The sequence below is a fragment of the Oncorhynchus nerka genome, linkage group LG21 (genome assembly GCF_034236695.1).
Source record: "Oncorhynchus nerka isolate Pitt River linkage group LG21, Oner_Uvic_2.0, whole genome shotgun sequence".
NCBI lineage: Eukaryota > Metazoa > Chordata > Actinopteri > Salmoniformes > Salmonidae > Oncorhynchus > Oncorhynchus nerka.
The window spans coordinates 6,815,792-6,843,549 of NC_088416.1; the positions used below are offsets into that span (position 1 = coordinate 6,815,792).

Consider the following 27,758-nt stretch of genomic DNA (forward strand, 5'->3'; position numbering starts at 1 on the left):
GAGAAACAAAAGCACACAAGATTATCCAATAGGATAGAACAGCATTGTAAACAGTGAGATTAAAAGGAGAACAAATTCAGACTGCAATTGGCCCAGCGTCATTAGGGTTCGGCCGGGGTAGGCCATCATTGTAAATAAGAATTTGTTCTTAACTGACTTGCCTAGTCCAAAAAAAAGTTAAATAAAGTTGGCGATTAGGCACTTTCTTATGCAAGTATCCCCAGATACAGATTAAGCCTATTCCTAAACTACAAAGCACTCAATGGATTCTCCATCGAAAGCTATTTTTAGTAAAGGAGGGAGAATGTAACAGCAATTCAGTTGCTGCATCCACAATGTAGAGATTAATTTCATTATTCAACCACTCACCTGCCCGTCCACAGGCTCAATCTGCTGCAGGGTGGCCAGTACAAACACAGCCGTCTTGCCCATACCATACTTGGCCTGGCACAGGATGTCCATGCCCAGGATGGCCTGTGGGATGCACTCATGTTGGACTGAAAGAAAGAAACGTAACTAGGGAAGTTAGTTATGAACAAATTCGTATTTACAATGACGGCCTACCAAGAGGCCTCCTACGGGGATTGGGGCCTGGGATTTAACATAAAAAAATATATATAGGACAAAACACACATCAACACATGACAACAGCATGGTAGCAGCACAAAACATTGTACAAACATTGGGCACAGACAACAGCACAAAGGGCAAGAAGGTAGACAACACATCACACTGACAGTTGTGGCTGCTTTGTAAGAGTGTCCATGATTGAGTCTTTTAATGAAGAGATTGAGATAAAACTGTACAGTCACTAGGGGCAGAAAACTGAAGAGAGGAGCGACCCAGGGATGTTTGCGCTTTGGGGACCTTTAACAGAATGTTACTGGCAGAACAGGTGTTGTGTGTGGAGTATGAGGGCTGCAGTAGATATCTCAGATAGGGGAGGGGGAGTGAGGCCTAAGAGGGTTTTATAAATAAGCATCAACCAGTGGGTCTTGCGACAGGTATACAGAGATGACCAGTTTAAGTATGATGTGATGCTTGAAGGGGCATACATGTATAACTCATAGTCGGAGTCCCAAATGACACCCTATATATTGTGGATTACTTTCGACCAGGGCCCAGTCACACACAGCGCTCGTTTTGAACAAAGCCCTATGGGCCCAGCTCAATAGTAGTACACTATGTCAGGAATAGGCTGCCATTTGACACACAGAATGGACAAAGTCAAAAACAGTCCTTGGTTGAAGGTGGGAAGTGCCTGTGAGGCTCACCTTCAGAGGGATGTTCAAAGCCACAGTCGACAATGGCGCGGAGCAGCTCTAGTTTGAGCAGGAAGTCTCGGAAGGCGGAGCTGTGGATGGAGACTAAGAGCCCTTTACCTCCTCCTTGCCCGCAGGTGTGGCGGTCTCCGGGGCAAACTGAGGCTCCTCATCCTCTTCATCGTCCAACAGCTCGTTGTCAACGTCGTTCTCTGCCATTCTAGAGAAGGGGTACTTGCGTTTAGTTGAAGTTAGGACACACTGGAGACTACTTGGGGGAGGGGATGGGGGCCTGTATCAACAATACAGTAAATTCAGAAGGTTAATTGAAATGCCAATTCAATAATCTATGTACAATTCCTCACCATCTAACCTTAGTTATATTACATGAGGATTCCAATTCTTGTAATTTCACTTTCTGAATTGAATCCTAGTGAAACATCACCGTCTAGCACAGGGTTTTCCATATTCTGTCCTTGGGACTCCAAGGGTTGCACGTTTCCCCCCCAACATTACACAGCTGACTTAATCAAAGCTTGACGCTTATTTGAATCAGCTGTGTAGTGCTACAGCAAAACCCAAAACCCCGAGGTCCCTCGGACCGTGTTTGGGAAACACTCGTCTAATGTATATTCCTACATAGCATTAGCTAGCTGCTAATAATGCTAGTAGCAGGCCGCACGCACACCGCCAAAGCTGGACACTACGCAAAAAGGGAAGCGAATACATTTGGCACATAATCATTACAATTTCCCTAGATAAAAACAAGTATTGGACCAGCAACCACCCTGCAACTCAGTTTACAGTAGTTAGACAGTTGCACGATTCAATCAAGTTGAACAAGGAATCATGCCTCACTCTCCGCACAAACAATGGCAGCCGCCTCCTCATTCAAACTGTGTGACAGCAAAGTGCTATAAAGGGAAATAGGTTCCAAATGCAAGGTGAATATTCAGAAATAACGTTGGCTCAAATTAATAACGAGCAAGCATTTCTAGGGTCTAACTCGGAACCAACCTGCGACACACTGCTAGCAGAAGTTAACTGCTAACTGACACGACCGTGCTAGTACAAGCGTTAGCTTGACGCAATGCTAAATGTGTTAGTTAGTTAGCCAGATTGCACAAGCTTTTCGCAAAGATTTTAACAAAAATATACTCGAACATGGCTGCTATTTGTGAGCATTATGGAAAGAAAAAGATGTTTCTTATTTACAATTGATGCAGATATAGAAAATTACTCAATACTGCACATTTTTTTATGCAATTAAAATCGGCTTCGAGTATAACTGCTAGCTAGGTTCACAGGGACACTCTAGAAGCACTGTGCTCGTGTTTTCGTGGCCACTATTGGTCAATTATAACAGGTTAAAGGCAATCTCACCAAACCGGCCTGAAAACGAACCGTCTAATTTAATGCCGATCTTGATTTTCAATATCTGCATCAAATGCCGATCGGGATTTCGCACGCTGCCCTAAACTAAATTGTAGGCATAATTTCTTGTTTGACAACACTGGTATGAAAAAAGTACACTGATAACCTTATTCAGCAATAATGTAAACATTTATGATTTCTGTCAATTATAGCTACGTGTGACTAGGTTTCCTCATCCAGAAAAAAATCTGAATTTAGATTAGATTTCAATCGATTAGATTATTAGTCGGTCGGAGATGTAATTGTAGGGTACAGTGAAATTCTTAAGATCTGAACTCCAACAGTGCAGGTCAAAAAGATAAGTGAATGAAACAATAATACGAATATGTGTAACCGGTGCTATACTGCACCGCTGTAACTCTGCGTTGTGTGTGGTTGATTGAGACTATATACGTGGACTTTGGAGACCTGGTAGTTTTAATCAAGCAGAACTCACTCTCTGCATCCTGCATCTGCATCCAAAAGGAAATAAAACATTTGTAGAGCACATATGTTCTGAGAATCGTCGCCTCTTTCTCTCTCAGTGCATAAAAAATATTTTCGAATACAAACATTAATAGTCTCTCCTTATTATACATAACATATTTTACAAAGATAAAACCACATACCTGCATCCAAAAGGAAATAAAACATTTGTAGAGCACATATGTTCTGCGAATCGTGGCCTCTTTCTACAGTAGATACACAATAGGAGGGACTGGGATCATTCGAGGAGCTAGCCATCGTTCACACATACAATAAATAGCCTGCTAATACCTTAGCTAGCTATTAACCACATGTTGAATTCAGAATGTTGATATCATCCTAAAAAGTACAATTACAAGTGCATCTTAACAATACCATCCACTTATGAGTAACCTCCAAATACACATCATTATTCATGAACAAAACACTGTGTGTATGACTTTGTACTGAAAATAATCAAACTTTTCTAAAGACATAAAAAACGTGACTACCTCTCTCAGGATACAAAATGATTTGAGCATGCAGGGCAAAACGTAAGAACACACTCCACTTCAGCCAGGATGCAGGCATGCATAATAACAAATCAACACGACATATTAATATATGAACCTGGTGAAATTCACAGTACTTTAACAAGTTACATATACTTTAACAACTGTTACATATGCATACTATATACATATTTATTTACAACATTTACAAACCAACAGCCTGCATTCATCCAGTTTGTATAAATTATGATAGATATGTGACATGAAGCTATTTAAGGGCAATTTGGGCAAAGGCGTAACAATGACTGTCTTGGACAAATAGACATTTGGCTTAAAACATTTATTAATTCATGGGCAATATGTGTGCATGCCCTGATCATATCAGTTTACTACATCTGTCTTCCCTCACCAAACCCATCAATGATTTGATTTATTTGACTATAATATATCAGTTATGGCCAACAGAGGGCAACATTTATCCATATAATACGATAAAACCTCACTGAACCTAAATTAATTGGGTTACATTGTAAACATTTTTCAGATATCGTATGTGATCAGAAACAATGCATTAATTTCCCGGATTGGTCGCTCTGTGCTTTTGTAGTTGACGTCATAATGTAAGACGAGATATAGAAGCCTATGACGTAAACGAACTCAAGAAAATGTTCAGAGCGCTACTTTTGCCTCAGTTGAGTTGATGCTTTGCAAAGGACAGTCATCCTCATGTTCAAATAAATCACTTTGAGTGGACAAAGAAGACATTCTGTGTGAGTACAGCATAACTGGCCAAGATTTTGTAAAAAAAATGTTTGAAATGTATTTTAAAATGTATTTGTTTATTTAAAAAAAAAATGTCAGGTCCCATCTGAAGGGTGCATGAAAGCACAATGGATAGAAATCATAAACCGTTGAGAAAAATTATTCTAAAAGTAAGTCTCATAAGTGATAAAAAAATGTTTGTTCATTCTGGGGCTATCCCTCTTGATATGTAATGAGGCTATCTTCTTGGTAGTATAACCTATATGCTGTAAAAACAGATTGATATGATTTATAGTTGGAAAAGTGGGCATAATTAATTCAGGGCTAAGGTTAAATGTATTTCCTTATGTTCATATACCCCAGGCTGGGACCCTCCAAGCTAGTGCTGGAGAGCAGGTCCTCCAGACAGACATCACTGACCATGATGGACTAAGGCTGCCAGCCCTGGTAGACTGCCCCCTTGACAGCCCCCTAAAGGTAAGAAAACGTCTTATAGTTCTGTTGCAAAACGTCTGGTTGTAATGGAGACCAGTTAGTTGCAATCTAGTAATATGACGTGTTGAAAACCAGTTTACAACGCGATAATAAAGCCATTAAGACATATGGACCAGCTACTAAACTCAGCAAAAAAAGAAACGTCCCTTTTTCAGGACCATGTATTTCAAAGATAATTCGTAAAAATCCAAATATCTTCACAGATCTTCATTGTGAAGGGTTTTAACACTGTTTCCCATGCTTGTTCAATGAACCGTAAACAATTTATGAACATGCACCTGTGGGACGGTCGTTAAGACACTAACAGCTTACAGACGGTAGGCAATTAAGGTCACAGTTGTGAAATCTTAGGACACTAAAGAGGCCTTTCTACTGACTCTGAAAAACACCAAAAGAAAGATGCCCAGGGTCCCTGCTCATCTGCATGAACGTGCCTAAGGCATTGCATCACACCTGCAGGACAAGTACAGGATGGCAACAACAACTGCCCGAGTTACACCAGGAACGCACAATCCCTCCATCAGTGCTCAGACTGTCCGCAATAGGCTGAGAGAGACTGGACTGAGGGCTTGTAGGCCTGTTGTAAGGCAGCTCCTCACCAGACATCACCGGGCACGACGTCACCTATAGGCACAAACCCAACCGTCGCTGGACCAGACAGGACTGGCAAAAAGTGCTCTTTACTGACAAGTCGCGGTTTTGTCTCACTAGGGGTAATGGTCGGATTTGCGTTTATCGTCAAAAGGAATGAGCATTACACAGAGGCCTGTACTCTGGAGCGGGATCGATTTGGAGGTGGAGGGTCCGTCAAGGTCTGGGGCGGTGTGTCACAGCATCATCGGACTGAGCTTGTTGTCATTGCAGGCAATCTCAACGCTGTGCGTTAAAGGGAAGACTGCCTCCTCCCTCATGTGGTACCCTTCCTCCAGGCTCATCGTGACATAACCCTCCAGCATGACAATGCCACCAGCGATACTGCTCGTTCTGTGCGTGATTTCCTGCAAGACAGGAATGTCAGTGTTCTGCCATGGCCAGCGAACAGCCCGGATCTCAATCCCATTGAGTATGTCTGGGACCTGTTGGATCGGAGGGTGAGGGCTAGAGCCATTCCCCCCAGAAATGTGCAGGAACTTGCAGGTGCCTTGGTGGAAGAGTGGGATAACATTTTCTTATTTAATTTTTTAAGAGTGGGTTAACATCTCACAGCAAGAACTGCCAAATTTGGTGCAGCCCATGAGGAGGAGATGCACTGCAGTACTTAATGCAGCTGGTGGCCACACCAGTTACTGACTGTTACTTTTGATTGACCCCTCCTTTGTTCAGGGACACATTATTCCATTTATGTTAGTCACATGCTTGTGGAACTTGTTCAGTTTATGTCGCAGTTGTTGAATCTTGTTATGTTCATACAAATATTTACACATGTTAAGTTTGCTGAAAATAAACGCAGTTGACAGTGAGAGGACGTTTCTTTTTTTGCTGAGTTTAGTTAGAACTAATAGTTTTGGAATTCAGATTTGAATTCTGATTGTAATTCTAAGGTTATGGTTTATAGCTGGAAAAGTGGGCATAATAATGGAGGGCTTAAGTTCTATGTATTTCCTTATGTTCCTATACCCCAGGCTGGGACCCTCCAAGCTAGTGCTAGAGAGCAAGTGCTCCAGACAGATGTCCATTCGGCTGGCCATGATGGACTAAGCCTGCCAGCCCTGGTAGACTGCCTCCAGGATATCGAAAGGCAGATGTCCATTCCGCTGGCCATGATGGACTAAGCCTGCCAGCCCTGCTAGACTGCCTCCAGGATAGCTTTCGAAAGGCAGATGTCCATTCCGCTGGCCATGATGGACTAAGCCTGCCAGCCCTGGTAGACTGCCTCCAGGATAGCCCTCGAAAGGCAGATGTCCATTTGGCTGGCTATGATGGACTAAGCCTGCCAGCCCTGGTAGACTGCCTCCAGGATAGCCCTCGAAAGGTAAGAAACATCTTTTAGTTCTGTTGCAAAACGTCTGGTTGTCACGGAGGACAGTTGGTTGCAATCTAGTAATACGACGGGTTGAAAACCATTTTTTAACGCGATAATAACGCCATTAAGACACATGGACCAACTACTAGTTAGAACTAATAGTATTGGAATTCAGATTTGAATTCTGATTCTAATTCTAAGGTTAACCCTTATGTGACATGTCACTCAGTACCATCATGCCTATGGTGAAAAATGTGGTTTCTATGGTGATATGATTTCCCCACTGTTGTTATTTGTCTCAGAACCTTGTGCCGAAGCCCCCGCAAGGCCCCAGGCCCAGCCGAGAGGCAAATATAGCAAAGGCAGAAAAGAAGGCCACAGAGGTTATCAAGGCTAGAAGGTCTAGGGAGGCTAAGTCAGGGGTGAAAGAACTAAGCCGCCAAGTAGTTGGTATGTTAGCACTGCCTCAAACTCTAACAACCAGTTACAGTGAGTATTCATCTCCACTTCCAAAATACCTGGATTTATTGATAGAATTCTAAAACGATATATGGTGGAAGGATCCACTAATGTCTACGATCCTCTTTCTGTAGGTGTCCTGCCAGCTATCAAGAAGGGCACTAAAGTTACCCTCCAGTCCTCCAGCTCCCTCTCCGATGACAACAAGGAGGCACTAGGTTAGTTATTATGTTGTTTTTACCGTCTTTTGCACCAGCACATTCCCCTTCTTTCTTTTCTCTTATTGTCTGTAATGGTATTTTCATTTTCTCTCTTTTTTTCTTATTTTTCTATACAGTGTTTGGAGACATGTTATGTGTGAAGAATTACTTTAAATCAAATGTCAAACTCATTCTATAGAAGGCCGGGTTTCTGCAGGGTTTCACTCCACCCTTGATTGATGAATTAGTAAGAAACTCCTCTAACCTGGTTGTCTGAAAGGAAAAAACTAAAACCCGCAGACACTTAGCCAGCCCTCCATGGAATGAGTTTGACACCCCTGCATTAAATACATTTTGATTTGACTAGGGGCCGTCTGCCAGGTCCTGACCACCAGGGTGGGAGACATCCTGAACAGTACCTGCAACGACGATTACAAGGCCAGGCTCATCATCCAGAAAGGTACACTTATAACCTGTTTTGCCCATATGACCAGTAATAACCAGTGTATTACCATTATAGTAAATGTACTAGATACTGCATAGTGTAATACATGGATGTGGCTTTGAACCAGTTCAGAATATGAGTGTGTTTTCTTAGGATTGGATTCCGGTGCCAGGGAAAGGTTCCCTGACTCTCCGTGTTCCTCTTCACCCAAGGACAAAGAGGAGGTGGTTGTAAGTGCCATGACTGTCTCATACCCTAAACCCTCCACCTCAACCCAGGCAGCATGGGCAGCTCCTGCCCAGACTCTGGAAGAAGAGGTGGGGGGGGCTGAGGTCTCCAAGATGAGTGACAGCTCCCTGATGCCCACCAAGAACAGGCAGGACCCCCTGGAGAAGATTCCCTCCCTCCTACCAGGCAAGGAGCACATCCTCCTTTGCAGCACTCCCTGGGCCACCGTCATGAGCCCCCAGACTCTGAAGTTTATTCTCCAGGGCATCATGTGCCGACTGGAGGCCTCAGAGTCCCCCCAGACAAGGAGGGCCAATGACCCCTTCAGGTTGATGAAGGATCTCTTTGTGGAGGTCCAGCATGCCCTGAAGTATGCTGACATCTCTGTCGTCTTTGGCCTGGAGGAGAGCATCCAATTCAGTGGTGAGGATGCGGTGAAAGCCATCGTGAAGACTGCGGCTAAAAGATTGTCCCTGCGTTCGGACTCCAACCGGGCTCAACTGCGTGCCGCATGCTCTGGTAGCGAGGCAGCCATCAAGTGCATGGCGGACACCATCACACAAGTCATAGAGGACTGGAGTTTCGAAGGCCATTTTGGAGCCAGGAGGAGCCGTGGTAGTGGGAGGTCATACTCCTCAACCTCCTCAAGGAGTGACGTCACCCTCACCGAGGAGCTCCTGGCTTGGAGGGAAACCCTAGAAGAGGACCTAGAGGAGATGGCTGATGACAGCACTGGTTTGGAAAAGACCAGGGTGAGCTCAGCCATCTCTGAGAAGTCCCAGGTAATTAGCTACCTTTCTGAAAGCACCAAGCCCATCAGCAGCGCCCTCTCCACAGACCTCGAGGACATCACCTCCACACAGGTGAGACGGCCAAGAACCAGTAGATCGTTTTGTTATTTGGGCTGTTTGATTGTGAGGCATCGACTCATATCTGTTTCTCTCTCTACTAAGAAGAAAGAAGCTATGAAGAAAGAAGTGAGGAAGTCAGGAAAGAAGAAGCGAGGAAATAACAAGAACCAGAAGAAGAACAAGGTGTCTCCTCTTGGCAATGATAGTAAGTCCTCATTTCTGTCAGTCAACATGTGCATCTGTCTTCAGCACAGTATTGTAATGTAAGGATGGGAGACTATGATGAAGTTATCAGGGTCTTATTCATTAGCCACTAAATGGAAGACAGCGGACTAAAACAAGGAGGAACTTTCTTGAACTTGCCAATAACAAATGCTTGTTTTTGTTTTCCGTTTCAAAATATTTTGCTACTGTGTACCCTAATGAACACGACCCTGATTTCATGCCTTGTTCTCTGTCACCTGTTCAGGTACTGTGGCTGCAGATGAGCCTAAGAAAAAACAGGCTCTCCTCCCGCGGATCACAGCCGCCCTGGCAAAACTATTTTGCTTCCCCTTCAAAAAAAAAATGCAAAGAGTAACTGTACAGAAGACAAGTTTGGGAAAAACCTGCTGCCACCTCCCCCAACCCACCTTCTAAATAAACTCTCAAAGCCAACAGAAGAGGGAGGGAGACAACCCCCCCTACTCACAACTCATTTTATTACACCCCATTTCATTCAATAAACACAACTTGCAGCTATTTTGATCTTCTTCTTCTTGAGTTTTTTCTTTAAAGTCCCACCTGCATGCTATAGATTCTTAAGGTCAATTTGCTGTCTACTGTCTACTACAGTATCTTTGTTATGAGTATGTTCACTGTGCCAGTCATTATAGGCTATAATAAGGCCCTAACCTAATTGCAATTGACATATTAAGAGTTACATTTGAATAATTCCCTCATTTTATATATTTTTTAGAGGGAATAAATCTCTAAAGCAATATAGAGTGCCGTCCCTAGGAGGGGTGCGTCACTTGAGTGGGCTGAGTCACTGATGTGATCTTCCTGTCTGGGTTGGCGCCCCCCCCCCTTGGGTTGTGCTGTGGCGGAGATCTTTGTGGGCTATACTCGGCCTTGTCTCAGGATGGTAAGTTGGTGGTTGAAGATATCCCTCTAGTGGTGTGGGGGCTGTGCTTTGGCAAAGTGGGTGGGGTTATATCCTTCCTGTTTGGCCCTGTCCGGGGGTATCATCGGATGGGGCCACAGTGTCTCCTGACCCCTCCTGTCTCAGCCTCCAGTATTTATGCTGTAGTAGTTTATGTGTCGGGGGGCTAGGGTCAGTTTGTTATATCTGGAGTACTTCTCCTGTCTTATCCGGTGTCCTGTGTGAATTTAAGTATGCTCTCTCGAATTCTCTCTTTCTTTCTCTCGGAGGACCTGAGCCCTAGGACCATGCCTCAGGACTACCTGGCATGATCACTCCTTGCTGTCCCCAATCCACCTGGCCGTGCTGCTGCTCCAGTTTCAACTGTTCTGCCTGCGGCTATGGAATCCTGACCTGTTCACCGGACGTGCTACCTGTCCCAGACCTATAATTTGACCATGCTGGTCATTTATGAACATTTGAACATCTTGGCCATGTTCTGTTATAATCTTCATCAGAGGTTACTCTGCGACAGCGGTGCTGATACTGCTTCATTTATCTCTTGTCGAATTAATACAGTGGTCTTCATTTGCATATTTCCGGAAAGCGAATAAGCCCCTCAAATGGAAAGGGAAGGCAACAAAAAAGAAAATAGCCGAAATAGCCTACAGTTTTACCCACAGAAATAAGAGGACACATTGTAGCCTCTTCACTTGCGAATTAATGCAGTGGCTCCATTGCATATATCGTTATACAATCGTTGCAATGTTTTGAATAGCCTTTTTCTATCACATTGCACTGCAAGACATAGGATTGAACTGACATTTGAATTGGTGACAGATACTGGAGCATCATCTGCAGCCCGAAACGGGCAAAAGCCTAGTAATTACATCCTCAGCCAGTTCTTTGTAGCCTATACAACGCAGGTTATTTGTCCTTCAGATGTATTCTTTTTGCTAGTGAAGTCATGCTACAGCCGTTAGAATATTGTAGTCAGAAATGGGTGTCCCTTGGGTTGGCTCTACTCCAAAAGATGAGAGCGAAAGATCTCAAACATTTTATTATGGAAGAGGTATTATGGCTGACTATAAAAAAAGTGAAGTATTCTGCCCCAAGCATCTGCATTCAGTCTTTTTGGGGACTACTTTTCAAGGAATAAATTACCTTGCATTTCAGGCTAATTATTTTTTATATTATAAACGCTAGAATAGAACAGACTAGAGACATGCACCACCAAGTGAAAGCGCTGGGTAGATTTCACCAGCACAGGGTGTGTTGAGTGAGAAATCAAGTCATTTATTTTAACCTTATCTAGGAAATGCACTCACCATACAGAGAGTGAAACACTAACTCTCTAGAAAACAATGACCTGATCTTCACACATCCTCATGACCTTGTTTTGAAATTAAACACTATACTAGATTACCACACACACACGGATGGGACATTTGAACATTACAGCTCAGTAAAAGTGACAGTTGGCATTTACACACAGCTGTGTAAACCTCACTTCTTTCTCATCATCCCTGCTACTTGCTGTTGTTATGGCAATCCATGCTAAGGTGAACTGAATGAATGGTAAACTAATATGCCTTTGTGATGTTGTCAGATTAAGTCTTTGTGTTTTACACCGGCTTGGCTGTGGCGTGCTTCTGCTGTACAAAACTGCTGAATGCCACAATAAGGACCGTAGTAGGAGGGAGGGATATCATAAACCTGTCCTGATGTCTGTCTCTGCATCTCGGAGGTTCTGTCTATCTGTTCGTCACACCGACTCTCTCACTGTGGTTGGTTGGTTGTAGCGATCAGCAGAGGCCTGCCCTGTGCTAAAGGTTCCACTCCATTATCCTGCTGACGCTGAGATACTGGGAGAAACTCCATGACCTGACATATCAAGTCTAAAACTCCAGTATCCTGCCCTACTGCAGCTACTACAAGCTCCCTTCTAGTCTGTTGTTCATATTATTTTGGAAGCACTTTACATTACAGCACGGAATAAAGCGGAAATGGAATGGCAACTGGTTAAAGTTACTCACAAAGCAAACCATTATTTGCCCAGATACAGGATGCTACAGATCAGTATAACTGTATTGTTTCAGAGACATCACATACTAGAGGGGTGATAATATTACAAAAACAACATTGCAATGTTTCCTCTAAAATTCCCCCAAATGTCTTGGCATGGGGCCCCCAATTGATTTTGTTATGTTTGAGTCACTCAGATACACTATATATACAAAAGTATGTGGACACCAATTCAAATTAGTGGAGTCGGACAGTTCAGCAACATCCTTTGCTGACAGATGTATAAAAATTGAGCACACAGTCATGCAATCTCTGTAGACAAACATTGACAGTAGAATGGCCTTTACTGATGAGCTCAGTGACTTTCAACGTGGCATCATCATAGGATGCCACCTTTCCAACAAGTCAGTTTGTCAAATATCTGCCCTGCTAGAGCTGCCACGGTCAACTGTAAGTGCTGTTATTGTGAATTGGAAACGTCTAGGAGCAACAACGGCTCAGCCGTGAAGTGGTAGGCCCACACAAGCTCACAGAACGGGACCGCCGAGTGTTGTAGCGAGTCAAGAATAATCTGTCCTCAGTTGCAACACTCACTACCGAGTTCCCAACTGCCTCTGGAAGCAACGTCAGCATATTAACTGTTTGTCGGGAGCTTCATGAAAGGGGTTTCCATGGCCGAGCAGCCGCACACAAGCCTAAGATCACAATGCGCAATGCCAAGCATTGGCTGGAGTGGCGTAAAGCTCTGGAGTGATGAATCACGCTTCACCAGCTGGCAGTCCGATGGACAAATCTGGGTTTGGCGGATGCCAGGAGTACGCTATCTGCCACAATGCATAGTGCCAACTAATGTTTGGAGGAGGAATAACGAATTGCCTGGGGCTGTTTTTCATGGTTCGGGATAGGCCCTTTAGTTCCAGTGAAGGGAAACCTTAACGCTACAGCATAAAATGACATTCTATACGATGCCCTTTCCTGTTTTAGCATGACAATGCTTCCGTGCACAAAGGGAGTTCCAAACAGAAATTGTTTGCCGAGGTTTGTGTGGAAGAACTTGACTGGCCTGCACAGAGCCCTGACCTTAACCCCATCGATCAGCTTTGGAATGAATTGGAACACCGACTGCGAGCCAGGCTTAATCCGCCCAGCATCATTGCCCGACTTCACTAATGCTTTTGTGGCTGAATGGAAGCAAGTAGCAAGTCCCCGCAGCAATGTTCCAACATCTAGTGGAAAGCCTTCCCAGAAGAGTGGAGGCTGTTATAGCACCAAAAGGGGGACAAACTCTATAATAATGCCCATGATTTGTAATGAGATGTTTGACAAGCTTTCGGTCATGAAGTGTAGCATAAGAACACAACACAAGCCATGGCAAAATGTGTAGAATTGCAGGAAACTAGCTTAATTAAACTGTAAAATGCTTTCTTTTCCCCATAGCAAAATGTCTAGAATTGTGAATAGCAGACAAAATGGTTTTAAAAAGAGCAACATTTTGTTTCTGCTGCCATGGGAGGGCCTCTATAAATGTTGGTCGGAGAAGGCGCTGTTGGCCACGCCCCCCACATATATTTCTCCACCTAGTCAGGTGAACAGGGCCTTGCCCTTTATTTTGATAAACAAGCCCGGGCAACCATTTCACCAGAGCGGTTGTCTTGGTTGCACTTGTTTTCTAAGATCACTGGTGTCTGGTAATGTACAGGAATGATTCACCTCAGTTCACTCTCTCTGGGAGTATAATTAACGTCACCTCTCTATTGGCCCATTCCAGTGTGTGTGGCAAACTATCCAGACCTGTTCTGTAACCCCAGAGGGAGGTTTCATGTGGTGTTAATATAGAGCTGAATGAACACACAATCAACTGGTGCCACAATGTACTGAGGCTATTGTACCAAAGTGGCACAGGTGTAATAGTAATAGGTCAGATGGTTTCTTTTTGGCGACACACTAACTATACTGGTCCCAGTTTCGATCAGTTCCCCAGAAAAGGGGATCTGGTTGGTTCATCTACTTTGGGAAAGTGAGGCTTAAACCAATCCCATGGACATACCGTGTATCGTTTATGTGTGTATTTTTTGTTAATGCCTAGGCAAATGCAATGGCATCCGGGGTTATGTTGGTGTACAGTGTTAAATCTGTTTGTAATCCATTTGAGGTTAACGCAGCAGTGCTGGTAATCCTTTTAATCTGTATCTTATTGAATCACAGACCTGATCAGGGTCAGATCGGCCTAGCCCCCCTCCGACAATACACTCACTACCATTGCAGAATAAATTATTAGTCACATTGCATTGCTTTGCAATTCCTTTGGAGGGAGGATGGTGGAAGTGTGTATTTTAAAGCCATGTTCTCCTTGGTATTCATGGAAACGTGATTATCAGGAGGGCGCTTATTGCTACACTAGGAATTCAGGAAGCAATTATTCTTCTAAATGTGGTTGCGTTTAGGGAACTTGGGTAGTCTGAGGGAGCTTCACCAGATGACATGATATTAGCTAATTAGCCCAAATGTGTCTGGTCTTCCTTCAAGCTTACCATCAAAGCAACTTATTCATTAGATTCATCTCGATTCTAGATAACATCTGCTTTACAGGGCCATGGACCGATATAATTAATTTCATCCCGAACCTGCCTGCACGGGCCACTCTGTGCAGGTAGGTGTCGGGAATCCTCGGGCATGTCGTAGTTGAAGACATGGTGGCCACCAGGATCCGCCTTTGGAAGTCCTTGAACTGCTGGTACCGGGAAAGCCTGGGGGAGGAAGGGGGGCACCCATAGATTTAGAATAAGTAGAACATTCTACATCCTGCTTCACTCCTGTGGGTACACTGAAACTGTGACCCACAAACATGTTGTCTGAGAGAAAGTTATTGTTAAGTCCCTCTGGATCACAGCTTCTGCTACATGACTATTATAGAAAATGTGCAAGTAAATGAGATTCTCAATTTGATTGTGCAACTCCTCATTCCTCTCCTCCTTTTGAAAAAAAAGTCAACAGTAACTGAGAGGAGAGGAGGAAATGTGCTTGTATGAAATTAGACTCCATTCACAAATTACATTTACAGGGGTGGAATCCCAAATTAAAATGTGTAAAGAAGTAAAAGACATTTAGCTAGACATTGTATGGATAAAAACGATATGCTACTTATCGTTTTAAATATGTGCATGTGTTACGGCAGATTTCCTCCTCTTCCTCTGAAGAGGTGTAACAAGGATCGGACCAATACGCGGCATCAAATCAAATAAAATGTTATTATTTGTCACATACACATGGTTAGCAGATGTTAGTGCGAGTGTAGCGAAATGCTTGTGCTTCTAGTTCCGACAATGCAGTAATAACCAACAAGTAATCTAGCTAACAATTCCAAAACTACTACCTTATAGACACAAGTGTAAGGGGATAAAGAATATGTACATAAAGATATATGAATGAGTGATGGTACAGAGCGGCATAGGCAAGATACAGTAGATGGTATTGGAGTGCAGTATATACATATTACATTTACATTTAAGTCATTTAGCAGACGCTCTTATCCAGAGCGACTTACAAATTGGGATGAGTATGTAAACAAAGTGGCATAGTTAAAGTGGCTAGTGATACATGTATTACATAAGGATGCAGTAGATGATATAGAGTACAGTATATACGTATACATATGAGATGAATAATGTAGGGAACATTATATTAGGTAGCATTGTTTAAAGTGGCTAGTGATATATTTTACATCATTTCCCATCAATTCCCATTATTAAAGTGGCTGGAGTTGAGTCAGTGTGTTGGCAGCAGCCACTCAATGTTAGTGGTGGCTGTTTAACAGTCTGATGGCCTTGAGATAGAAGCTGTTTTTCAGTCTCTCGGTCCCAGCTTTGATGCACCTGTACTGACCTCGCCTTCTGGATGATAGCGGGGTGAACAGGCAGTGGCTCGGGTGGTTGCTGTCCTTGATGATCTTTATGGCCTTCCTGTGACATCGGGTGGTGTAGGTGTTCCTGGAGGGCAGGTAGTTTGCCCCCGGTGATGCGTTGTGCAGACCTCACTACCCTCTGGAGAGCCTTACGGTTGTGGGCGGAGCAGTTGCCGTACCAGGCGGTGATACAGCCCGACAGGATGCTCTCGATTGTGCATCTGTAGAAGTTTGTGAGTGCTTTTGGTGATAAGCCAAATTTCTTCAGCCTCCTGAGGTTGAAGAGGCGCTGCTGCGCCTTCTTCACGATGCGGTCTGTGTGGGTGGACCAATTCAGTTTGTCTGTGATGTGTACGCCGAGGAACTTAAAACTTACTACCCTCTCCACTACTGTTCCATCGATGTGGATAGGGGGGTGTTCCCTCTGCTGTTTCCTGAAGTCCACAATCATCTCCTTAGTTTTGTTGACGTTGAGTGTGAGGTTATTTTCCTGACACCACACTCCGAGGGCCCTCACCTCCTCCCTGTAGGCCGTCTCGTCGTTGTTGGTAATCAAGCCTACCACTGTTGTGTCGTCCGCAAACTTGATGATTGAGTTGGAGGCGTGCGTGGCCACACAGTCGTGGGTGAACAGGGAGTACAGGAGAGGGCTCAGAACGCACCCTTGTGGGGCCCCAGTGTTGAGGATCAGCAATGCCGAGCTGTAGTCGATGAACAGCATTCTCACATAGGTATTCCTCTTGTCCAGATGGGTTAGGGCAGTGTGTGGTTGAGATTGCATCATCTGTGGACCTATTTGGGCGGTAAGCAAATTGGAGTGGGTCTAGGGTGTCAGGTAGGGTGGAGGTGATATGGTCCTTGACTAGTCTCTCAAAGCATTTCATGATGACGGAAGTGAGTGCTACGGGGCGGTAGTCGTTTAGCTCAGTTACCTTAGCTTTCTTGGGAACAGGAACAATGGTGGCCCTCTTGAAGCATGTGGGAACAGACTGGGATAGGGATTGATTGAATATGTCCGTAAACACACCAGCCAGCTGGTCTGCGCATGCTCTGAGGGCGCGGCTGGGGATGGCGTCTGGGCCTGCAGCCTTGCGAGGTTTGACACGTTTAAATGTTTTCCTCACGTCGGCTGCAGTGAAGGAGAGTCCGCATGTTTTAGTTGCGGGCAGTGTCAGTGGCACTGTATTGTCCTCAAAGCAGGCAAAAAAGTTATTTAGTCTGCCTGGGAGCAAGACATCCTGGTCCGTGACGGTGCTGGTTCTCTTTTTGTAATCCATGATTGACTGTAGACCCTGCCACATACCTCTTGTGTCTGAGCCGTTGAATTGAGATTCTACTTTGTCTCTATACTGACGCTTAGCTTGTTTGATTGCCTTGCGGAGGGAATAGTTACACTGTTTGTATTCGGTCATGTTTCCAGTCACCTTGCCCTGATTAAAAGCAGTGGTTCGCGCTTTCAGTTTCACGCGAATGCTGCCATCAATCCACGGTTTCTGGTTTGGGAATGTTTTAATCGTTGCTATGGGAACGACATCTTCAACGCACGTTCTAATGAACTCGCACACCGAATCAGCGTATTCGTCAATGTTGTCGTCTGACGCAATACGGAACATATCCCAGTCCACGTGATGGAAGCAGTCTTGGAGTGTGGAATCAGATTGGTCGGACCAGCGTTGAACAGACCTCAGCGGGAGCTTCTTGTTTTAGTTTCTGTCTGTAGGCAGGGATCAACAAAATGGAGTCGTGGTCAGCTTTTCCGAAAGGAGGGCGGGGCAGGGCCTTATATGCGTCGCGGAAGTTGGAATAGCAATGATCCAAGGTTTTTCCCGCCCTGGTTGCGCAATCGATATGCTGATCAAATTTAGGGAGTGTTGTTTTCAGATTAGCCTTGTTAAAATCCCCAGCTACAATGAATGCAGCCTCCGGATATATGGATTCCAGTTTGCAAAGAGTCAAATAAAGTTCGTTCAGAGCCATCGATGTGTCTGCTTGCGGGGAATATATACGGCTGTGATTATAATCGAAGAGAATTCCCTTGGTAGATAATGCGGTCTACATTTGATTGTGAGGAATTCTAAATCAGGTGAACAGAAGGACTTGAGTTCCTGTATGTTGTTTTGGCCACACCACGTCACGTTAACCATAAAGCATACGCCCCGCCCCTCTTCTTACCAGAAAGATGTTTGTTTCTGTCGGCGCGATGCGTGGAGAAACCAGCTGGCTGCACCGTCTCCGATAGCGTCTCTCCAGTGAGCCATGTTTCCGTGAAGCAAAGAACGTTACAGTCTCTGATGTCCCTCTGGAATGCTACCCTTGCTCGGATTTCATCAACCTTGTTGTCAAGAGACTGGACATTGGCGAAGAGAATGCTAGGGAGTGGTGCACGATGTGCCCGTCTCCGGAGTCTGACCAGAAGACCGCTTCGTTTTCCCCTTATTCGAAGTCGTTTTTTGGGGTCACCGGGTGGGATCCATTCCGTTGTCCTGGGTGAAAGGCAGAACACAGGGTGCGCTTCGCGAAAGTCATATTCTTGGTCGTACTGATGGTGAGTTGACGCTGCTCTTATGTTCAGTAGTTCGTCTCGACTGTATGTAATGAAACCTAAGATGACCTGGGGTACCAATGTAAGAAATAACACGTAAAAAAAACAAAAAACTGCATAGTTTCCTAGGAACGCGAAGCGAGGCGGCCATCTCTGTCGGCGCCGGAAGTGATCAAGCATGGTAAGTGTCCATGGTTCTTTATGTGAAAAACTGAACATGAACACATATACAAAATAACAAAGTGAACTGGCAACGAAACAGTCCCGTGTGGCACAAACACAGACACAGGAAACAATCACCCACAAAATACACAAAGAATATGGCTGCCTAAATATGGTTCCCAATCAGAGACAACGATAGACAGCTGCCTCTAATTGAGAACCAATCTAGGCAACCATAGACATACAATTTACCTAGAAAGGAAACAGACCCATAAACTTACAAAACCCCTAGACACGGCTAAACACATAAATCCCCCATGTCACATCCTGACGTAACCAATATAATGAAGAAAACAAAGATAACTAAGGCCAGGGCGTGACAGCATGCTTCTCAGAGTAAACAGCTGATTGAAAGGAGAGGGGTAGATCTCAACTTCAGCAAAGGACACTTATGCTTCCTCAGCAGGAGGCGAGGACACAGTTTGCCTTTGACACTCCTCAACCACTTATCGGTTTACTGATAAGAGGACGGAAAAGTCGAGGACATTCTTTTGTCCAAATCATAATTTCCCAATGAAAGCCAAGACCCAAGACCCAATCCCAAATCTACCCCTAAACCCTATGCACTTAATAATATCTGAGATGACTTGAAGTGTAAGCAATATCCTAATATTGCTTATACCAATCAAAACTGCTCAGATTTTAACAAGTGCATAGACTGTAGGGTTTAGCCAGTGATTATTTTCCTCTCCATCAGAACCCACCTCTCCTCCTGGGCCATGCCCCTGTGGATGGCGATTGCAGGAAAGTTCTGCTCCACCAGCAGCTGAGACAGAGCCACACAGCGCTGCACAGACTTCACAAAGATCACCACCTTCAGACAGGGGAGAAAATGGCAGTGAGACACCGAAGACAAACATGGGGCGCAAAATCCATGCTGCATCTGATATGGCACCCTGGCTTTACCCTGGTCAAATAAATGTACATTCTGAAGACGTAAAACACAGGGCATAAAACTCACAGGCAGAAACTTTGTTGGTGCATAGACTTAGTTCACTTGAATGAGTAAAATTGTATTTAAAAACGTGACTTTCAAAATACATTCAACTAAAATAAATTACGTTTTAGCATTCAATTCTCTGAAAAGACCTCTGTCCGTACCTGGTTGAACTCGAGCAGGTCGAAGAGCTTGCGGTTCTTCTCGCTATCCTTCAGCTTGCAGTAGTACTGCTGCAGGCCGTGCAGCGTCAGCTTGGTCTCATCGTCCACAAACACCTCCATGGGCTACAGGAGATATTCATTAAGCACCAAACAGAACACAGGGAGGGACTACCAGGACTTCCAGTGCTAAACATTTTGCTAGTGTGCCCTAATGAATAGAACATGGGGAAAGTGTCACTCTTTGGGACAGTTTTATAAACCTAGCCACATTAAGTGAACAACAGGAGTAAACCACATTCTGTGTGTTGGTGAATGAAGAACTACAAATGTGATTGTGAACATCAATTACAAGTACTAGAGCTGGATAGAACTTTATTTTTCATTATAGCTTTAATGCCAGGACTGTTCCTCCCGAAAATGTCCAGAGCCCCAGACCCAGGTTAAGAGAGGGTCAACTCTGGCCACTTTTGAGACAGACAGTCACGAGCAGGCAAAGCTTAGATGTGCTAGACTGGAACTTTTTACATGAATATTAAGCCATATCCAAAATCCCTTAAAAAAAGGGGGCAATCAGCAGTCTACATCAATTTTTCTACATCAATTTTTAGACATTTAAAATTAAAAGAATAACAAATGCCCATGAGCTTAGTTCAACTTTCGTACCCCACCAGAACCCAAAATACAAGCTTGTTTCATTCCAATGCTTGGAAACAAAGTAAATAAAAAAATTAACTATATAGTCTCAAAACATGGTCAAAATGATAATTCTGATATCATTGACGGTCAGTCCTTGCATATAGCTCTACGAATTTCAGAGTGGTTAAATTTCTCCAGACCTATCCCTCCAAAACAGGGGCGAGGAAGATGATTAATTAATGTTTATACTGCCGATTGCCTCTTCAAAGTGCAATTTAGGGAGATGGGTTAATCTCTGTGTGTGTAAAACTGAAAAGTTTCAGAACATGTACATAACCATGGGTTATGAGAACCCCTTCAACGTACATCCTGCATGAACTTGCGGCAGACAGGACAGATCTCTTTGCTTAGGGTGGCGCTGAACATCATGCACTGCTTCTCGTGGGGTGTGAGCCTGAAGATGTCCTGAACATCACCCCTCATGTCTGAGGGAGAGACGATAGGAAAATAATATGGCCGTCACAAAAAAAGTCAACCCACTCAGCCTGAAATCCGAGGACTACATAAAATGTAAATACTTCCCTACGTTTTGGCTAAATCCTTACTTAAGTCACACCATCTATCCCATTCTGTTCCAAGATCCACTACTACTTAGTAGGTCAGTGTATTAGAAGTGCATTCTAAGTGGTATGCTAGTAGGTACATTGGAACACGTTTTCAATTGACCTTTCCTCTGTGACGTTTCAACTTACTCCTTTTGCTCCCGTCACTCACATCTGGCATCAGCCCCCTTGTCCTACTGTGGTCTGAATTTGCATCTTGTCACACTCGTCCAGGACAAAGTGCTTCACGTTCTTCAGGTTGAGGGTCTTGTTGCGGATGAGGGCCAGGATGCGGCCAGGCGTTCTCACCACAATGTGGGGGCAGTTCTTCTTCAGCGCGTCCTCGTCCTTCTTGATGGACAGGCCCCGAAGACCACGGCTGCCTCGACGATAGGCATGTACTTGGAGAAGCGCTCATACTCTTTGCTGATTTGGAAGGCCAGCTCTCGTGTGTGGCACATCACCAGCACAGACATCTGGTAGACAGAGAGAGAGGTAGGGGAGGATGTTTAATACAGAACTCTCTGGATAGCAGAGAAACGAAAGGCACACAAGATTATCCAATAGGATAGAACAGCAGTGTAAACAGTGAGTTTTAAAGGAGAACAAATTCAGACTGCAATTGGCCCAGCGTCATTAGGGTTTGGCCGGGGTAGGCCGTCATTGTAAATAAGAATTTATTCTTAACTGACTTGCCTAGTCCAAAGAAAGGTTAAATAAAGTTGACGATTAGACACTTTCTTATGCAAGTATCCCCAGATACACATTAAGCCTATTCCTAAACTACAAAGCACTCAATGGATTCTCCATCGAAAGCTATTTTTAGTACAGGAGGATGTAACAGCAATTCAGTTGCTGCTTCCACAATGTCATTATTCAACCATTCACCTGCCCGTCCACAAGGCTCAATCTGCTGCAGGGTGGCCAGTACAAACACAGCGGTCTTGCCCATACCAGACTTGGCCTGGTACAGGATGTCCATGCCCAGGATGGCCTGTGGGATGCACTCATGTTGGACTGAAAGACAGAAACGTAACTAGGGAAGTTAGTTAAGAACAAATTCTTATTTACAATGACGGCCTACCAAGAGGCCTCCTGCGGGGATTGGGGCCTGGGATTTAACATTAAAAATATATAGGACAAAACACACATCACTAAATAAAGAGAGACCTAAGACAACATAGCAAGGCATCAACACATGACAACACAGCATGGTAGCAGCACAAAACATTGTACAAACATTGGGCACAGACAACAGCACAAAGGGCAAGAAGGTAGACAACACGTCACACTGACAGTTGTGGCTGCTTTGTAAGAGTGTCCATGATTGAGTCTTTGAATGAAGACATTGAGATACAACTGTACAGTTTGGGTGTTTGTTGCAGCTCATTCCAGTCACTAGGGGCAGAAAACTGAAGAGAGGAGCGACCCAGGGATGCTTGCGCTTTGGGGACCTTTAACAGAATGTTACTGGCAGAACAGGTGTTGTATGTTGAGTATGAGGGCTGCAGTAGATATCTCAGATAGGGGAGGGGGAGTGAGGCCTAAGAGGGTTTTATAAATAAGCATCAACCAGTGGGTCTTGCGACAGGTATACAGAGATGACCAGTTTAAGTATGATGTGATGCTTGAAGGGGTATTCCTACATTGTCGGAGTCCCAAATGGCACCCTATATATTGTGGATTACTTTCGACCAGGGCCCAGTCACACACAGTGCTAGTTTTGAACAAAGCCCTATGGGCACAGCTCAATAGTAGTACACTATGTCAGGAATAGGGTGCCATTTGACACACACAGAATGGACAAAGTCAAAAACAGTCCTTGGTTGAAGGTGGGAAGTGGCTGTGAGGCTCACCTTCAGAGGGATGTTCAAAGCCACAGTCGACAATGGCGCGGAGCAGCTCTGGTTTGAGCAGGAAGTCTCGGAAGCCGGAGCTGTGGATGGAGACTAAGAGCCCTTTACCTCCTCCTTGCCCGCAGGTGTGGTGGTCTCCGGGGCAACCTGAGGCTCCACATCCTCTTCATAGTCCAACAGCTCGTTGTCAACGTCGTTCTCTGCCATTCTAGAGAAGGGGTACTTGCGTTAGTTGAAGCTAGGAAAGACTGGAGACTAGTTTGGGGGTGGGGAGGGGGCACTGTATCAACAATACAGTAAATTCAGAAGGTTAATTGAAATGCCAATTCAATAATCTATGTACAGGGCCTCCCGGGTGGTGCAGTGGTTAAGGGCGCTGTACTGCAGCGCCAGCTGTGCCATCAGAGTCCCTGGGTTCGCGCCCAGGGTCTGTCGTAACCGGCCGCGACCGGGAGGTCCGTGGGGCGACGCACAATTGGCCTAGCGTCGTCCGGGTTAGGGAGGGCTTGGTCGGTAGGGATATCCTTGTCTCATCGCGCACCAGCGACTCCTGTGGCGGGCCGGGCGCAATGCGCGCTAACCAAGGTTGCCGGGTGCACGGTGTAGCCTTCGACACATTGGTGCGGCTGGCTTCCGGGTTGGATGCGTGCTGTGTTAGAGTTGTAGCGATGAGACAGGGGTAAAATTTAAAAAAATATATAAAAAAATAATAATAATCTATGTACAATTCCTCACCATCTAACCTTAGTTATATTACATGAGGATTCCAATTCTTGTAATTTCACTTTCTGAATTGAATCCTTGTGAAACATCACCGTCTAGCACAGGGTTTTCCATATTCGGTCCTTGGAACTCCAAGGGGTGCACGTTTCCCCCAACATTACACAGCTGACTCAATCAAAGCTTGATGCTTATTCAGCTGTGTCGTGCTACAGCACAAACCAAAACGTACACCCCCTGATGTCCGTAGGACCGAGTTTGGGAAACACTTACATAACATTAGCTAGCTGCTAATAATGCTGCTAATAATGCTAGTAGCAGGCCGCACGCACACCGCCAAAGCTGGACAGTACGCAAAATGGGAAGCGAATACATTTGGCACATAATCATTACAATTTACCTAGCTAAAAACAAGGATTGGACCAGCGACCACCCTGCAACTGTTAGAGTTGCGTAAGTTCGAATCTGGTATCAGGATAAATATAACAATGAGTCACCGATTGTATACTATGTATTTTTTATTAGCTAAGTAATAAATGGCAAATGCAACTTTCGTATATACGGGCTCGCTGTAATACCACGCAGGGCAGAACAGAGAACTGACAGGATGTACGTAAACAGTTGTTCTTATACTGTGATGGACATAGTTCCAACCCGTCTGTTGGCCTATCACAGTAGAGGCTGGGCGTGATTTAAACTTGCTCAGCCTATCGCAGACGCTCAGGCGGGTCCCCGCCTCTTGGCGCTTCTTGGAGTCCTCCATCTGTCGATGTATAGATTCTTACTGTTCTGGTATGGCTATTATGTTGTTCAGTATTTTTCCATCTCAGTTAAACCTTGTGATGACCACCCCTCCCTATGCCTGCTTAACCACAACTTTGTAAGATACAGCAAGTCACACCATGTGCTCAATATTGTTACATACAAACACAAGGACAAAGCATCTGCTACATTTACATTTACATTTAAGTCATTTAGCAGACGCTCTTATCCAGAGCGACTTACAAATTGGTAGGCTGTTATCTACAGTTTTGCAACATGCAAGTCACACCATGTTATTCAGTTCTTGTCACACACACAAACAGGCAAGTAGCAAGCAGTTGTTTAATCTCATAATGGATTCTCCAGTGTACAAATGCAGATACCTCACACAAACAACATCAGATAATATTTAATCATATGGTAATGGCTATAATGTGAAACACAGAATCCCACACAACTCAGTGTACAGTAGTTAGCCAGTTGCCCGATTCAATCAAGTTGAACAAGGAATCATGCCTCACTCTCCGCACAAACAATGGCAGCCGCCTCCTTATTCAAACTGTGTGACAGCAAAGTGCTATAAAGGGAAATAGGTTCCAAATGCAAGGTGAATATTCAGAAATAACGTTGGCTCAAATTAATAACGAGCAAGACATTTCTAGGGTCTAACTTGACCTAAAATGTAATTCTCGGAACCAACCTGCGACACACTGCTAGCAGAAGTTAACTGCTAACTGACACGACCGTGCTAGTACTAGCGTTAGCTTGACGCAATGCCAAATGTGTTAGTTAGCTAGCCAGATTGCACAAGGTTTTCGCAAAGATTTTAACAAAAATATACTCGAACATGGCTGCTATTTGTGAGCATTATGGAAAGAAAAATATGTTTCTTATTTACAATTGATGCAGATATTGAAAATGACTCAATACTGCAAATGTTTTATGCAATTAAAATCGTCTTCGAGTATCACTGCTAGCTAGGTTCACAGGGGCAGTCTAGAAGCACTGTGCTCGTGTATTCGTGGCCACTATTGGTCAATTTTAAAGGCAATCTCACCAAACCGGCCTGAAAACGAACCGTCTAATCTTGATGTTCAATATCTGCATCAAATGCCGATCGGGATTTCGCCAGCTGCCCTAAACTAAATTGTAGGCATAATTTCTTGTTTGACAACACTGGTATGAAAAAAGTACACTTGATAGCCTTATTCAGCAATAATGTAAACATTTATGATTTCTGTAAATTATAGCTACGTATGACTAGGTTTCCTCATCCAGAAAAAAATCTGAATTTAGATTAGATTATTAGTCGGTCGGAGATGTAATTATAGGGTACAGTGAAATTCTTAAGATCTGAACTCCAACAGTGCAGGTCAAAAAGACAAGTGAATGAAACAATAATAAGAATATGTGTAACCGGTGCCATACTGCACTGCTGTAACTGCGCTGTGTGTGGTTGATTGAGACTATAGACGTGGACTTTGGAGACCAGGTAGTTTTAATCAAGCAGAACTCACTCTCTGCATCCTGCATCCAAAAGGAAATAAAACATTTGTAAAGCACATATGTTCTGAGAATCGTCGCCTCTTTCTCTCTCAGTGCATCAAAATATTTTCGAATACAAACATTAATAGTCTCTCCTTATTATACATAACATATTTTACAAAGATAAAACCACATACCTGCATCCAAAAGGAAATAAAACATTTGTAGAGCACATATTGTAATGACCTGACTAGATCATAAATGAACAATTGTCCAGACAGAGGCTTGAGTTTGCGAATTGACGGTTTATTGAACCAACTTTACACAGGCTACTGTTTGGGCCGTAGCACACGCCAAATAGATGACAGATAACCCACAAGCCAATCGTGACCTTCTCTTGTGAAGCCCAGACGTAAGAGAGAGAGAACAAAGGCTGAACCTGGTCTTAACTTCCAATGCCCAACCCCCCTCCACGCCACTCCGCCAACCACCAGGATGCCCGGCATCAGAACATTCCAGGCATTCCCGTGATTGGCAGATAGCAGGTTGATTGACATGTCGGACCCCGCGAACACCGGGTACTGGTCAGTACAACACAACCACCTCCTAGCCTAGCACATAACACACAGCTGTCTGTGCGGGTCGCTACACAGCCCCCCCACCACAAAGTCCCTCGTCCCCGAGGGAACAAACAAAGTCTCTGAAGTGACCCGGAGGTCTCCTTTGCCTGCGTGGCCGTGATGGTCGCAGAGTGCCCCTCTGGGAACCAGGGGATGAAGGCAGGGATATGGGGGACAAGGAAGCGGGAACGGGTAATACAGTCCGTGGTTCTGGGGAACCACGCGGTGACACAGGGGGAGACAGGGGAGTGGGCTGTCTGGAGCCTTGTCTGCGGCACCTGAGGGTGGGTGCCTGGAGAATGTCATTGCCAGAGAGGGGAATTGTGGGGGTTCCTGGGGTTTGGGGAGAAGAGGCCCCTCTGTATGGGGCTAACCTGTCCCGGTGCAGTGCCACCTTTCTCCCCTGGGAGGAAGCTGCACCCGGTACACAACCTCCCCTACCCTCTCCAGGACACTGCAGGGTCCCACCCAGTGACTGTCCAACTTGGGGCATCTGCCTTTTTTCCTTAGGGGGCTGTAGACCCAGACCAGCTCCCCAGCCACAAAGTGCCTTCCCCGGGTGTGCACGTCATAGTTCCTTTTCTGCCTCACACCTGCATTCACCAGCTGCTCTCTGGCGAAGGTGTGGGCTGTCTCCAGGCGGTCCTGGAGTCTCCGGGCATACTCCGGCCCCGGAGGAACATGAGGGCTATCCAGGGGCCGACCAAACGCCATCTCCGCAGGGGTGCGGATCTCTCTCCCCAGCATGAGGAGGGCAGGCGTGCAGGAGGTGGAGTCTTGGACAGCGGAGCGGCATGCCATGAGGACCATAGGCAGGTGCTTGTCCCAGTCACGCTGGTGTTTGGAAGAGACGATGGCCAGCTGCTGTCCAAGCGTTTTGTTGAAGCGCTCCACAAGGCCATCACTTTGAGGATGGAGAGGAGTAGTGCGGGTCTTGTGCATGCCCAGCCTCTCACACATGGTGGCGAACACACGGGACTCAAAGTTTCTGCCTTGGTCGCTGTGGATGGACTCTGCAGCTCCAAACCTGCTGAACATCCCCGCTGTCAGGGCGTCGACGATGGTCTCTGCCTCCTGGTCAGGCAGAGCATAGGCCTCGGGCCATTTT

The 27,758-nt window shown here is 44.9% G+C and overlaps 1 protein-coding gene and 2 pseudogenes across 2 annotated transcripts; 1 reads left to right on the forward strand and 2 right to left on the reverse strand.

The window, feature by feature from the left end:
• LOC135563488 (spliceosome RNA helicase DDX39B-like) overlaps window positions 1-1,481 on the reverse strand; it is a 7,712-nt pseudogene extending 6,231 nt beyond the window's left edge.
• On the reverse strand, window positions 1,342-26,882 carry LOC135563515 (ATP-dependent RNA helicase DDX39A-like; annotated as a pseudogene).
• On the forward strand, window positions 6,793-9,786 carry LOC135563514 (uncharacterized). Of its 2 annotated transcripts, XM_065006235.1 has the most exons (3): window positions 6,793-9,067; window positions 9,161-9,260; window positions 9,525-9,786. In XM_065006235.1, the coding sequence occupies exons 1-3, from the start codon at window positions 8,216-8,218 to the stop codon at window positions 9,692-9,694; spliced, it is 1,122 nt and encodes a 373-aa protein (XP_064862307.1). In that variant the 5' UTR covers window positions 6,793-8,215; the 3' UTR covers window positions 9,695-9,786. The 2 variants fall into 2 exon arrangements, with proteins under 2 accessions (XP_064862307.1, XP_064862306.1); XM_065006234.1 differs by having other exon boundaries at window positions 6,793-9,260.
• Window positions 26,883-27,758: the final 876 nt, after the last annotated feature.

Excerpts from the sequence above, each read along its gene's own strand:
- LOC135563514 (XM_065006234.1), top strand. The coding sequence starts at position 8,216 with ATGACTGTCTCATACCCTAAACCCTCCACCTCAACCCAGGCAGCATGG. Across the intron at positions 9,261-9,524 it reads GTCTCCTCTTGGCAATGATA|GTACTGTGGCTGCAGATGAG; the intron begins GTAAGTCCTCAT and ends TCACCTGTTCAG.